The following is a 13,858-nucleotide window of genomic DNA, read 5'->3' as shown; positions in this document are numbered from 1 at the left end:
GAAAGCTTCGGCTGGGAAACAGGAATTGTTCTTGAAAACGGGGCCTGTGCTATTGCAGTGACTGTGCTGAACCTAGGTCCACAGAATGCTCTGATGTCATCATTGAGGTCATAGAATCCTGCTGTGCGCCTGGCAACCTTGCAAACATAACAGCCCTGGTGAGAACTAGGCAGTACTCCTGGTTCACAAAGTGGTACAAGTTTTTCAGCAATTTACGAGACTTGACTATTTTTGTTTGTATTGAATCATTTCAACGGATTGCCCAAGAGCCAAGAAGGGCCAACTTGTAGGGAAGAGGAAGAGTTGGACATCTCTTGAGGCATCTTCTAAGGGAGACATCTAGTTAGTACCATGAAACGGCGACAAAAGAGGAAACATCTGGAAAATGAAGAGTCCCAGGAAACTGCCGAGAACGGAGGAGGTATGTGGGGGGCAACTTGCTGGGGCACATGGGTTTCTGCCAAACTGAAGCTTCTCTAGGAAGCGGGGGACTGAGAACGTGTCACCTGTGAAGCAGGGAGCGAGAGACCTCGTCTCACTGATGCTGCCGTATCCATCTGGAGGGTCCCTGTGGTGTGAGATGGCACAGAACGGCCAGATGCCCCCTGGGAGATGGGAGGTCAGCTCCGCTGGTCTGGGGACTCTCTCCTGGGGCTGCCGGGCCTGGAGCTTTGTCGGACTCACAGCAGGCTGCATCCTGCTTGCACAGACCTAGAGGTGCAGCTTTTCTCAGTCCCCGATTTCTCTCTTATGCTCTTGGATCTTTCCCTGGGGACATGAGTTGGGGGATGTGAATGATGCACGGATGCTGAGACCCATGGGTTGCTTGCCCTCTTTTGCCAAAGTGGAAAGAGAAGCCCCATGAGTTGAAGGCCCTGTTGAAAAGTATCTTGACAAGTGGAATGCAGTTCGAAAGAAGATTGTTTGTCTAGGGTTGGTGTCATATTGAAAGCAAGGAGGTTTTATTCCTTCAACAGGAAGAATTGCCCAAAGGAGATCAAGGGAAAGGAAGGGATTTCCAGAGACTGAGACCACGTGGGCGGGGGTGAGAAATGTCCTCAGGGTCCTGCGGGGAGCTCTGAGAGCCACGGGCCACGGGGTGCCGGCGTGCATTAAATGTAGGCGAGTAGCTTGCCCTGGGCGGGGGTGGTCACCCCAGAGTTCCAGCGAGACGTCTCTGCCCCAGATTAGAGCCCAGTAGCTCCTTCCAGGCCCAGGACACTGGAGACTGTAGGGTTGGCCCTGGCAATGGAGGTCTAGACAGCAGGCAGATTTTCAGGCAGTGGCTGGGACAGGCTGGGGAAGGCAAGGACTGCCCCTAACCATTCAGAATATTTTTCTCTATGTTCCTGTGTGTGTGTGTGTGTGTGACTGTGTCTGTGTGTGTGTGTGTGTCGTAGTGCAGAGATGAGCAGGATGAACCACACTCTCAACTGTGTGTATTCACTGCACCTGAGACGTGTCACTCTCAGTAAATATTTGTGGACAGAGGACTGATGAACCCACCCTGAGCCTTTCATTCCTCCCTCAGGAATCTCGAAGTCACAAGAGGATCCCCCTCACCTTGGATCCACTGTGGTGGCCCAAGGCTGCAGCCCAGGGGCAGGGGAGGTCTCCTCTGCCCCTAAACACTTCTCCTGTGCTTCTTCTCCACGCAAGCTCATCTACGCCGGTAAGGGCGCGGGGCTCCTCAGGTGAGGGGGTGCTTGGCTGTGAGGCAGGAGGCACACAGATCCCAGGGAGGCTGAGAGGAAACCCAGGGTCATCAGAGGTGATGAGGGCTCTGTGGAGGAGCCTAGGCCGGATGGCTGAGCTGTTACGAGGGCGTGAATCCCAGCTGAGTCAGGGGTGGGGGGCGGGTGTGAATCCTGGTACTACCATGGTGGGGAAGTCAAGGAGCAGGGGCCGGAAAGCTCTGGACTTGAGGTGGAGGGAAGAGGGACCAGATTAAGCATCTTCAGATTAAAATGTAGGGTTTCTCTTTGCCTTTGCTTCCAGAGAAGGACATAGTTCTGCATCACAAACCTCCAGCCTGAGAGTAGCACCATCCAGCTCAGGTCCACACAGCTCACACACACATGCGCCCTCCAGGCACAGCCCTTCTCAGTGCACACAAGAACCCCAAGCACGTGATCCACAGTACTCTCCTCCTGCACCACCGCCCCATTGCACAAGGAATGCACCACCGGTATTCCCAAACTCACACTCCTCGTCATACACGCATCCATCCGCATCCCTGACATACCACAATCCTCACCACTGTACTCCACACCCGTGTATACAGACACCGTTCCAGTATCCCCCAACACGCAGAAAAAAGCCCACAGATGACACCAGATACACCACTGCCTCCTACGGCCAACAGACACCAATCTCACGACATAGCTACGTCATGCAAATGTCCCTCTCTCGTCTACCACACCTGATCCCTCAGCTTCTGGCATGGCCCATGCATGTTATTATGTTTTTAATTTCCTTTTTCAGGAATCCGGAGATCACATCGAGACACTGCCCAGCCTACCGCACCCCTAGCCCAGGTTCAGGAAAAAGGGGAGACCGCTCCCCCATCACACTGTGTCTCCTCCTCACCCTCTTCACCCTGTAAGAACAATCTGCACACAGACAAAGAGGAAAGGGGCATGAAAATATACTACATGCAGGTACAAGTGAACAAGGGTGTCGCTGTCTCCTGGAAGACAAAGAAACCCTTGGAGTTGCCTGAAAAGCAGCTGAGGATAGAAGAAGTGACCCTTCCTGAGGATGCATGCACAGTAGACACTTACCCCTCTGATGTGTCCACCGAAAACCTCCTGTCTGACAGTGAGCCCACTGGGGAGGAGAAAGAGTATGAGGAAAGGGCAGAGCCAGGCAGCCCATCAGGGTCACCTGCCGTCGAGGAGAGACCCAGGGCCAAGACACTGGACTGGATGGTGACCATGGAGACCGGCTTCAGGTGCATGGCCTGCTGCCGGGTCTTCCCCACCTTGGAGATCCTCCAGCAGCACGTGAAGGGCGGCGTCCTGCAGGGCTTCAGCTGCCGTGTCTTTCATCTCAACATGGCCCAGTGGATGGGCAATGTGGAATCCGAGAGCACACCTGAGGATGAGGAGGAGGAGGAGGAGGAAGAGAAGCAAGAAGAAAAGGAGAATGAGGGAGAGCAGCCCACGGGGGAAGGCCCCAGCCCAAAGAGACCCCGCAGGCAGGGTCTTTTCTCTCCTTTGAGTTCCAAACAGCAACTGAGATTCATGGGACAGAAGATCCTGGAAGACAGTGTGGCCGTCCCTTGGAAGAGGTAAGGCTTGAGGCTGGCAGTCTTCTGAGCCTATGTCACGAGGGCCCAGAGGAGTCTAAGGGAAGGGGCCGCACACATGTGCTGGTTTACCTAATGGCTCTGCAGTTGCATCAAATGGGACACACCCAGCACTAACAAAGGCATTGACCTCTGTTGACGTAAACAAGAAGGTGGAGCCTTTTCCTAGGAGTTTTCTCAGGGTCTGCACGATGGACCTCAACTCTTAGAGGACGTACTGCCAGCAGCTCCTTCTCGGCAGAGAGAGCCAGGAGTGGTCTCAAGAGAGGACAGGGGCCCTTGCAGGACCAGAACTTTGAGGTCTGAGAGCCTTGGGCCTGAGCCGAGATCTCACCCTGACCACTGGACCGAGCCTTCTGTGACAAAGGGGAATATGAAAGAGAGTCACGTGGAAATGAGGTCCCCCGAGATATGGAAATGTTCCAGAACCTTCGTTGCGTGGTAGTTGATCTGGAGCCAAGCTCACTGTGGTGTGTGTGGCTCTGAGCATTAAGGCAATGCTGGAGGGTAACCCTGACCAGCAGAGCTTGGAGTGCTTCTTGTCTCTTCCTGTTCTACCTCAGTTGTTTTATCCCTTCCAGGGAGAAGAAAGCACCCTCGGGATAGTTGGTAGTAAACCAGGGTATATCCTCCCTCAAGGGGACCCGGCCTGCCCTTCATTCAAGATGCTCTGGAAATGGGAACTGACTCATGTTATCGAATTGGCTGAGGGAGCACAACTCCCATGTTGATTCCGTCAGACATGTTCATCAGACCTAGAGCTTTTCTCCTGATTCAAATCAAGTAGGGTATTAGTAGACTTCCCATTTATTTCAGCCCTAGAGATAGCACATGAGCAAATATAAAAAATCTCTGTGTATCAAAGCATTCTAATGAGCCCTTTCATTTTGCTGTTCATTGTGAAAAACACGCTCACTTTATCTCTGCCAATGAAGTGTTTCCACTTGACCCATGATGCCACACGATCCCATTAGCCTCACTGAATTTAGGGAGCCCATTATGATGACATAATTTCCCTCTCATTCCTGGCCTGCAGAGAAGAGCAGCTATAGAGCATTCCAAGACTGCTAACGCTCCCCTCACCAATACGTTTCTTAAACCTCTGGCAAAGCAAGTGTCCTCTGAGCCCTCCCAGGGCACATACGGGGTTTGGGTGAGCAGATCTTATGTGATAAATCCACTCCAGTGGTCTGGCATTCCTATGCCTTTGTAAACCTTCTACAGTGGTGGTTCTCAGCTGGGGACACTTTTGGTCCCCCCTCCCAGGAAATATGTGGCAGTGTCTTGAGAATTTTTTTTTTCTTTTGTGGTACACGGGCCTCTCACTGTTGTGGCCTCTCCTGTTGTGGAGCACAAGCTGTGGACGCACAGGCTCAGTGGCCGTGGCTCACGGGCCTAGCTGCTCCACGGCATGTGGGATCTTCCCAGGCCCTGGCACGGACCCATGTCCCCTGCATCGGCAGGCGGACTCTCAACCACTGTGCCACCAGGGATGCCCCTTGAGACTTTTTTCTTTAAGGAGCTGTGTTATGAATGAGCCCCACGTGGCTGGTGCACACGGATGTATCAAGGCACTTTTTTTTTTTTTTTGGTACGCGGGCCTCTCACTGTTGTGGTCTCTCCCGTTGCGGAGCACAGGCTCCGGACGCGCAGGCTCAGCGGCCTTGGCTCACGGGCCCAGCTGCCCCGCGGCATGTGGGATCTTCCCGGACCGGGGCACAAACCCGTGTCCCCTGCATCGGCAGGCGGACTCTCCATCACTGCGCCACCAGGGAAGCCCTCAAGGCACTTTTGATTGTTACAACTAGGGTGGCAGGGAAGAGTATGTGCCACTGGCCCATCTTACATTGCACAGGACAGCTCCCAACAACAAAGAGCTATCCAGTTCAAAATGTCAGTCATGCCAATGCCAAGAAATTTTGCTACAACATACTTAGAAAGTCCTGGCATTTTGACTTTAGCATACGCTCACTTTGGGTACAGGTTTCAGTCATTTGAGCAAACTGTTGAAGGCATTCCCAGGTAGCCAAGCTAACACGCTGAGTCTGGAATGGGTGTTGAATGCACTCGTATCAACAAATCCAGCCTAACCCAATATTACATTACTCCCACCTGCTTCAATACCTACAAAATCCACACACATTATTTCTCAGGTTTCTATTGATATAAATTATAAAATTCCTTATTTTAGCAGATAGTGTCTCCTCATGGTCATCCTTTATACCCGGTGGGTACCCACCCCTTCCCTGCTCCCGTCCCCATTTCAAGGACTCTAGTCTGATTACTAGGTCTGGAAAAACGAGAGGTAGTGGAGGCAAGTCTTGAGGATCCACAGACCCCTGCAAGGAAACTATCTCAGAGTAGAGGCAGACTTCCTTCTAATAGCACAGCAGGCTCAACTAAGAGGTCACAGGTCAGAGGTCACAGGCCTCAGCTTTGTTGGAATCTGCCCATGTATTTCCACCTCAAATTTCCAGGATTCTACTCCTTCCCACTGATGCCCTAGGACATAAGAGAATCTACAAGGTTGTGAATCAATGTGTTGTCATTCAGCCACTGACTGAATTTGACTTTGGATCCACTTAAAAAAATAAATAAATAAAAAGGAAGGAAAGAAAGATAGAAATGCTGATTATAACAAGTCCCCCAAAGTGTTGCTTATGTAGCCAAGCTCAAAGCTAAGACAGAAAATCCCCAACGCTAAAAAGAGATTTAGAGCTCAAGCTATCAACTGGGAGTTGAAACTGAAGGCCCTACAAAGGCCAATGGAACCGGATACAAAGCTAAAGACTTAGTCTTTAGCATAGGTGGGAGTCAAGGTTAGAGGAAGCCATGCACTGGGAGTGAGTTGTGAACTACTCAACACTAAGAATGGAAGAGCAGCTCTTTCATTGAATGTGAAGAAAGAAACAGGTAGTCCCTAGTTGCTACCACTGTCTTTGAACCAAACTAAAGAACAAGGTCAACCAGAAGGGCAGATATGAGAATCAAAAAGGAAACCTCTCTGGAATCCTCACTGAACCAAGTCTAAGTTCTGCTCTACTTGTGGTCTTTCACTTACAGAGACAAACCTTTTGGGCTTACAACAGGGATCAACAGACTTTTTCTCTCAAGGGCCAGAAAGTAAATATTTTAGGTTTTGTGGGCCATCAGTGCTCGTCACAACCACTGAACACTGTCAGCACAATGGGAAACACTCAAAGATGGTAAATAAATGGATGGGCCAATAAAGAGCTTTTATGTTCCAATAAAGCTTTAAAGGCAATGAGCCAGGTTGGGCTCACAGGAGGTAGTTTTCCAGCCCTTGACTTAACTCACTAAACTACAAATTACCTTGAGAGTTGGTGGTTTGATAGCTACCAAACCAAACCAAACAAGAAAGCCCTAGGATTTCTGACATCTAATGCAATGCAATTTGAGGTAGCATGGACTTCACATACACATGTGAAGGTGTGGTCTAGGAAACCAATCTTGGAAACCTGCCTCTCACATTAAATACATCTTTTGCTGAGTAAAGCCCTTTAACCAAGTAAGTGTTAAACATCAGTGAAATGACTAAGAAGTAGGAAATGGTATGCAAACCTCCTCCTTAACAACTTGTTCCCATCAGTCGAGGTTTCTTCCCTATGCACATTTTTCCTTAGGGAACCGTTGATAAATTTTACCTCTAAAACTTACCTATTTCCACTCTCTATCTTCAGGATTTGCCCAATCACTGTTACTTTGTAAACAATTTAAAAAAGTTTTTTGGGGGGTAAATTCCTTTTTTCCCACAGCTAATGGTTCTCTGTGTCATAGTGTCTGGAACGACCCAGCTACTTCTCCAGTCAGACCAAGCACTTGAAAGGACAAGCCGGTACCCCGAGCTATCCATCCATTCACCCAGTAAGGAAGCCTGATGAGGAGAACTAGGATGTGTAAATTTCTACTGTTGGAATTAAAACAGAATATTCTGGGCTGCATGGATTTATCCTAAACTTCAAATGCATTAATTATAAATATACCGTTACACTGACTACTATTCTGTATCTTTGAATAACCATATACATTTTTTCTTTTTATAACTGATTTCTAGAGGTCTATTCCTTAATTTTGGCCATATATATGTATACCTCATGATGATAGGATTTCTCACTGTGAGGGATTAATATGTTCTTAGTAATTTTTAATATTATATTTTACATTATTTTACTACCTATGTTACTATAAAAATAACAGTATTTTACTGGAAAATTGATGCTCAATGAAAAATTTAAAATATGGAAGTTACATGTGGAAAAAATCCCTGAAAATCTTGCCACTGTTTACATAAGGGTGAATATCCCTTTACAGATGACAGGATGCATTAACACACACAAATACGTGTTTGATTAAGGTATGTGATGTACCTACCTAAAATACATTAAACTGTTACATGCTTCTGTCATTAAGTTTAAGCCATCATTTTAACAGACCTGTTATTACGTAACTATCTTAAAATATAAAGACATTCCTATTGAATATTTCACTTTTACAAAATTTAGTAACATTGACATGCTACTCACCTTTTCTATTTGAATTTCCTAATTATAAGGTCCTATTCTGTGATTTCTATATCAAAGGGACGCACGTTCTATGTTTTGATATGTACTCAGCAACTTCACTTTGAAAATCAATTTTTCAATCCACCGCTAGGAAAAAGTGTGCAAGTCAGTCGTTGAATAAATATGTTTGATGAAATTACCAAATTTCAACAAATAATTTTTTTCTTTTTATCTCAGGCCAGAGAGGAGTAAGGAGATGGAGAACTTGACAAAAGTAATCTACTTCAAACAGCCTCTTTTCTCTACTTAAGAAGTCTTGATGAAAGTAATGCTAAAACCCTTGGGAGACAATCACATCAAAACCTAGACGGAAATGTGGTGAATAAGAAACCAACGATCAGTTCATTTACTAAGAAATGTTTGTCCTCTGTCACTGTCATTAGTAACTCTTTCTGACACTTAAACCTCTGCCTTGACATTCTTGAAAAAAGGGTCAACAGTATGTTTTCTGTATTGCAAGATGAACAATCCATTTTCAGTAAGTCTATACTGTCACAAAAGATAACTACATTTGTACTGTATAAGATTCACAGAATATTAGATAGACAAAGTCCAAGATAAGATCCAACTTGAAGTGAGGCTGGGGGGAGACAAATGGAGCTCATCGTAACAGGACGATGCCACATTAATATTACAAATTGCAATACTGAGTGGTTTTCTAACACTTCAAATTTTTGTCTCCCTGAATTACTTTTAAGGCCAGATTTAGGTTAACTGCTCTGAATACAAATTTTTATGAAATTTTGGAGGGGATTGCAACATAATTTTCAAAAAGTTTTTCCTCATTCATTAACTGAACAAATATCGAGCACCTACAAAGTAGCTGACAATGTTCAGACTGTAGATTCAGAACAAAAGTCGCTGCATTCGTGGAATTTACGTTGTAATGGGCATACATTTTGGCATGTTCATCATACTTTTGTACAAGGCCTGCTAAAACTCACACTAAGGCTTCTCCCCTAATATTTAATAGAGGTCAAGGTTCAAACTTACTACACCATTTACCAGAGTTCTCTGCCGTGTGGCCTCCTGACTACTGGGACATGTTGAGCTATGGCTGAAACACCGACTTTAATGAAAGAAATGATTTTTTTTTCTTTTGAACTTGATGACTGGAAGAATTCACATGACACCTGAGTTGTTTTTGTTTTTGTTTTAATCATTTTATGGAACTTTCTTCGTGTGTGGGCTCTCTGATGGTCTTACCACTCCTATCACTTTTATAGGATTTATCAGCAGCATGGATTCTGTGATGAACTGTTAGACTGGAGCGTCAACTGAAGCTCTTACCACAGGTCTCACACTTGTAAGGCTTCTCCCCTGTGTGCACTCTTTGATGAGACTGTAGCTGTGAAGGCCGACTGAAGACCTTACTGCATCTGTCACATCTGTACGGCTTCTCTCCAGTGTGGACGCTTTGATGAAGCTGAAGACTTGAGGCCTGAATGAAGTGCTTCCCACACTCCCCACACTTATATGGTTTCTCTCCTGTGTGGACCCTCTGATGCATGTCGAGGTTCAGGCTCCACTTGAAGCCCTTCCCACACTCCTCACATTTGTATGGCTTTTCTCCAGTGTGGACTTTTTGATGGGCTTGAAGGTGTGAACTCCGACCAAAGCTCTTCCCACACTCTTCACATTTGAATGGTTTTTCTCTGCTGTGGACTCTCTCATGGGCCAGAAGATTTGAGGCCTGCCTGAAGACTTTCCCACACTCCTCACAATTATACGGTTTCTCTCCGGTGTGGATTCTGCAATGAATTTTAAGATCTGCTCTACGACTGAATCCCTTCCCACACTCTTCACATTTGTATGGTTTCTCACCGGTATGGATCAGCTGGTGGATCTGAAGTCGTGAACTCTGATTGAAGCCCTGCCCACACTCCTCACACTTGTAAGGTTTCTCTACACTGTGGGCCTTCTGATGGATTTGAAGATATGAACTCTGACGGAAGCCCTTCCCACATACCTCACATTTATAGGGCTTCTCCCCTGTGTGGACAACCAGATGAACTTGATAATGGGAGTTCCTCCTGAAGCTCTTCCCACACTCCTTACAGTTGTATGGTTTCTCTCCTGTATGGACTCTTTGATGTGCCTGAAGGTTTGAACTCAGAGTAAAGCCTTTACCACACACATTACGTATGTATGATTTCTCTCCAGTGTGGACTCCCTGATGGGCCTGAAGACTTGAAGGCCGACTAAAGCCTTTCCCACATTCCTCACATTTGTAGGGTTTTTCTCCTGTGTGGACCCTCTGATGAATGTATAGATTTGAGCTACAAATGAAGCCCTTCCCACACTCCTCACATTTGTACGGTTTCTCTCCCGTATGGACTCTCTGATGGGACTGAAGGTGTGAATTCCGACTGAAGCTCTTATCACATGTGTCACATTTGAATGCTTTCTCCCCAGTGTGGACTCTCTGATGGTCCTGAAGGTGAGAGGCCTGACTGAAGGCCCTCCCACACTCCTCACAACTATAAGGTTTCTCTCCCGTGTGGACTTTACAATGAATAGTTAAGTGCTGACCTACGACTGAAGCCTTTCCCACATTCCCCACATTTGAATGGTTTCTCTACAGTGTGGACTTTCTGAGGAGTCTGCAGCTGGGAGCTCTGACTGAACTCCTTGCCACACTCATCACACTCACTGTGTTCTCCTCCCACGTGAACTCTCTGATGAATATGAAGAACCGAGCTGTAACGGAAGCCTTTTCCACACTCACTGCACGTATGAGACTTCTCTTTTGAGTGTAATTGCTGGTGAAGATCAAAGGTGGAGAGATCGGTGAAGGTTTCTTTACATTCATTACACTGGTAAGGTTTTTGTCCCGTGTGAATCATAGTATTCTGATCCAGTGTTGAAACCCTCGTGCTATCTTTTCTATAATCACTGTAGCCGTAAGGTTTTTGACCCTTGTGTACTCCATGAGCATCAAGGTGATGTGAAATCCAACTGATGGTGTCAACATCCTCTTTACACTGACACAGTTTATTTTTCATGGAAATTTGCTGGTGTCTATTCTGATAATTCTGTGACTCAGCCAATGAAGTTTTCCTCCAAGAATCCTGGGCTCTCAAAGTTGCAAACCTTGGATTTCCAGGACTACTGGGATCACCTGCTTTATCATTTAATATACGGTTCTCATCTTCAGAAATTTGAATAGAGTCCTGCCCCAATCTGGCAGGGGGAATCACCTTGTTTGTGGAACTGACAACTATTTATCATGGAGTCTTGGCATCTGGTTAAGTCATTTGCAATTTGTTGCCAGATTTGCCAGCAGGAAAGCTCTTCACGTGATCCTCTGTCTTGAACGGCCCTCAACTCACTTTGATTGTTTTCTTCTAGAGGGACAGAGAATTCAGAGATGTGGACACGTGAAAGCTTTGTTCAAAGATTCAAGATTTTACACTTAAGACACAGTATGCGACTTTAATGAACCTCAGGATGGTTCAGCTTATCTTTCGCACAACAAATGAAGTTCTCTGGTTTATATACTAACAGAAACCAAGAGATGGTCTGTTAAACACCCAAATACTTAGCATTAATGAAACCCATTTAAAACCAAATGACTACTCGGACATACTATTTCAATCATCTTTCAAAAATTACATGTCATTCCTACCATAACACAGTATCAATAAAGACAAGCATTTTGCTGTGCTCACAGCTTTAACAGTGCCTAGCAGTTAGTCAGGGCTCAAGAAATGCATGCACAGGTGAACTCAGTTTGATTTCTAGGATTCTCTACAATTCTGAATCCCAGGTTAAGTTTGAACCAAGTCAGAGAAGCGAAACAGCTTTTACAAGTCAGGTATCAGATACAGGAAAAGGACTGGAAAGTACAGTTTGGCTTAAGTTGAAAGGCTGCACCCGAGGCGGCAGCACACCAAGGGGGTTAGTGCTGAGGAGGATATGAAAGGGGCTAAAAACCGGGACTGCCCCGGTGGCACAGTGGTTAATAATCTGCCTGCCAGTGCAGGGGACACAGGTTCGAGCCCTGGTCCGGGAAGATCCCACATGCCGCAGAGCAACTAAGCCCGTGAGCCACAACTACTGAGCCCACGTGCCACAACTACTGAAGCCCGCGTTCCTAGAGACCGTGCTCTGAAACAAGAGAAGCCACTGCAATGAGAAGCCTGCGCACCACAACGAAGAGCTGCTCCCACTCACCACAACGAGAGAAAAGCCCATATGCAGCAACCAAGACCCAATGCAACCAACAATTAATTAATTTTAAAAAAGGGTCTAAGAATCAGTGGGGTTAAAAAAAAGCATGAAGACCTATGCACTGGATCCTTCTCAGGCATTTGTGCTGCCTAATATGTTCCTCCACTCCCCCTGCCAAGCAGGAGTCAAAATGTAGAGGCTAGGGAAGAATGCTGTCTCTTTAAAAACAGCATGGAAAATTTTTGGACACAGATACATTGGTCTTTAACAAGAATGAGTTCCAAAGTGAAGAATGGGCTTTATGAGTGAGCTGGGAATAAATTCCATAGCCTGTGATAAGTATTGAGAAGAAACAGACTAGAAACTATTAAAGAATGATCAAAGCACTCAAGGTGACATTATCTAAAATGCCTTCTACAAGATACATACAAATGCACACACACACACACACAAAATGTTTGTACAGCTAACAAAGATCGATTTCTTATTAGTGAGGTGGGCTTTGGAGGAGGCAAATGGGACGCAGCGGGGCAAATCTTTTAAGGGAAAGGCTAACTCACCAGCTGGCTGTTTTCTGAGACCTGTTCTCCCCTGGTATAAGGGATAAGGAAATAGAAATTTCTTTCCTTCTATGGGAGGGTTACCTAAGAAGTAGACATAAGAATCCTCATTCACAACAGTATTTCCTCCCCAAATGAATTTGCTCTGCTACTGAGAGCTCAAGGAACGTCACAGGGAAAGCATTTTACTCAGTTTGGTTATAATTACAGGTTCTGTACATATTTTTTGTGCAAGTTGATGAGGGCCAACTTGTACAGAAAGGCAAACACACACATACACACATCATGGGCACCTGAGAAGTTAGAATTAGGCTAGGAATTCATTTGAAGACAAAAAAACATTTAGCAATATCCCTTATTCACTCGGATTTGTTCACCGCCTACTAGCTATTTTCATGGAAGGCTAATTTCTCTATCCATTAACTCATTCGTTTATTCAAGAAATATTTAAGAGTTCCTGTCATGTACCAAGACTATGCTAAGCACTGAGGCTAGTGAGCAATAAACATATAACAGACCGAATTCCTCCTGCACTCCTGGATTACCCTCCAGTGGAAGAAAGAGAGGTGAGAAACAGGTGAACAAAATGTACATGAGTGAAACGCTTAGAGACAAAACAAGGCAGGGCAGAGAGAGTAAGAAAGAGAGGACTGTATTTTCCATAGGGTGGTCAGAGGACAGCCACCTCCTAATCTTTAAGGCGACTGACTGAAAGAAGTAGAGGCCTAAAAGATTACAGGTGAAAGAGTATTCCAGGCAGAGAGAAGGACCAGGAAAAGGCTCTGTGGCAGAAGCATCCTTTGCAGGTCTGGAAAAGATAGGGTAAGAGGGAGGAGAGGTGGTGTATTCAGGGAGGTGGTGGAGAACGAACAGCAGCCCACAGAAGGCTCTAGAAGCCACTTTAAGTGGTTTTTATTCTAAGTAAAAGAAGCCACAAGAGAATTCTGAAACAAGAACATAACCTGACTTAAAGTTACAAAAGATCACTTTGCCACCTAAAGAACAAACTGTGGGAGGAGAAGGGTGGCAACAGGTGACCAGTACAAAGACTATGCAATAATCCTGGAAAGAGATTTCCAACTGGGACCAGGTGATGGACAGCACAGGGCTGGTGAGAAGCAAAACAGATAGAGAGCTAACCACAGGAACTCACGGCTGCTTGGTTCTCACCTAAATTTCTATCTGGGTTGCTGAATTCATCAACCAAAGCCTCTCTTCTCTTTCTATATGTT

At 45.9% G+C, this 13,858-nt stretch overlaps 1 protein-coding gene across 1 annotated transcript in view; it reads left to right on the top strand.

Moving 5' to 3' along the window:
- Positions 1-817: 817 nt before the first annotated feature.
- Positions 818-13,858, top strand: part of LOC309816136 (protein FAM170A-like) — a gene marked incomplete at both ends in the record, with an annotated part of 81,642 nt that continues 68,601 nt past the window's right edge. Inside the window, one exon of the mRNA XM_082646799.1 lies at positions 818-844. Coding sequence (XP_082502925.1) covers positions 818-844 — 27 coding nt within the window. The remainder of the gene's footprint in view (positions 845-13,858) is intronic.

The sequence above is a fragment of the Mesoplodon mirus genome (genome assembly GCF_964341445.2).
Source record: "Mesoplodon mirus genome assembly, contig: SUPER_14_unloc_2, whole genome shotgun sequence".
In the NCBI taxonomy this organism is placed as follows: domain Eukaryota; kingdom Metazoa; phylum Chordata; class Mammalia; order Artiodactyla; family Ziphiidae; genus Mesoplodon; species Mesoplodon mirus.
The sequence above is the reverse complement of the archived record's forward strand: the minus strand, read 5'-3'. Positions and strand labels throughout refer to the sequence as shown.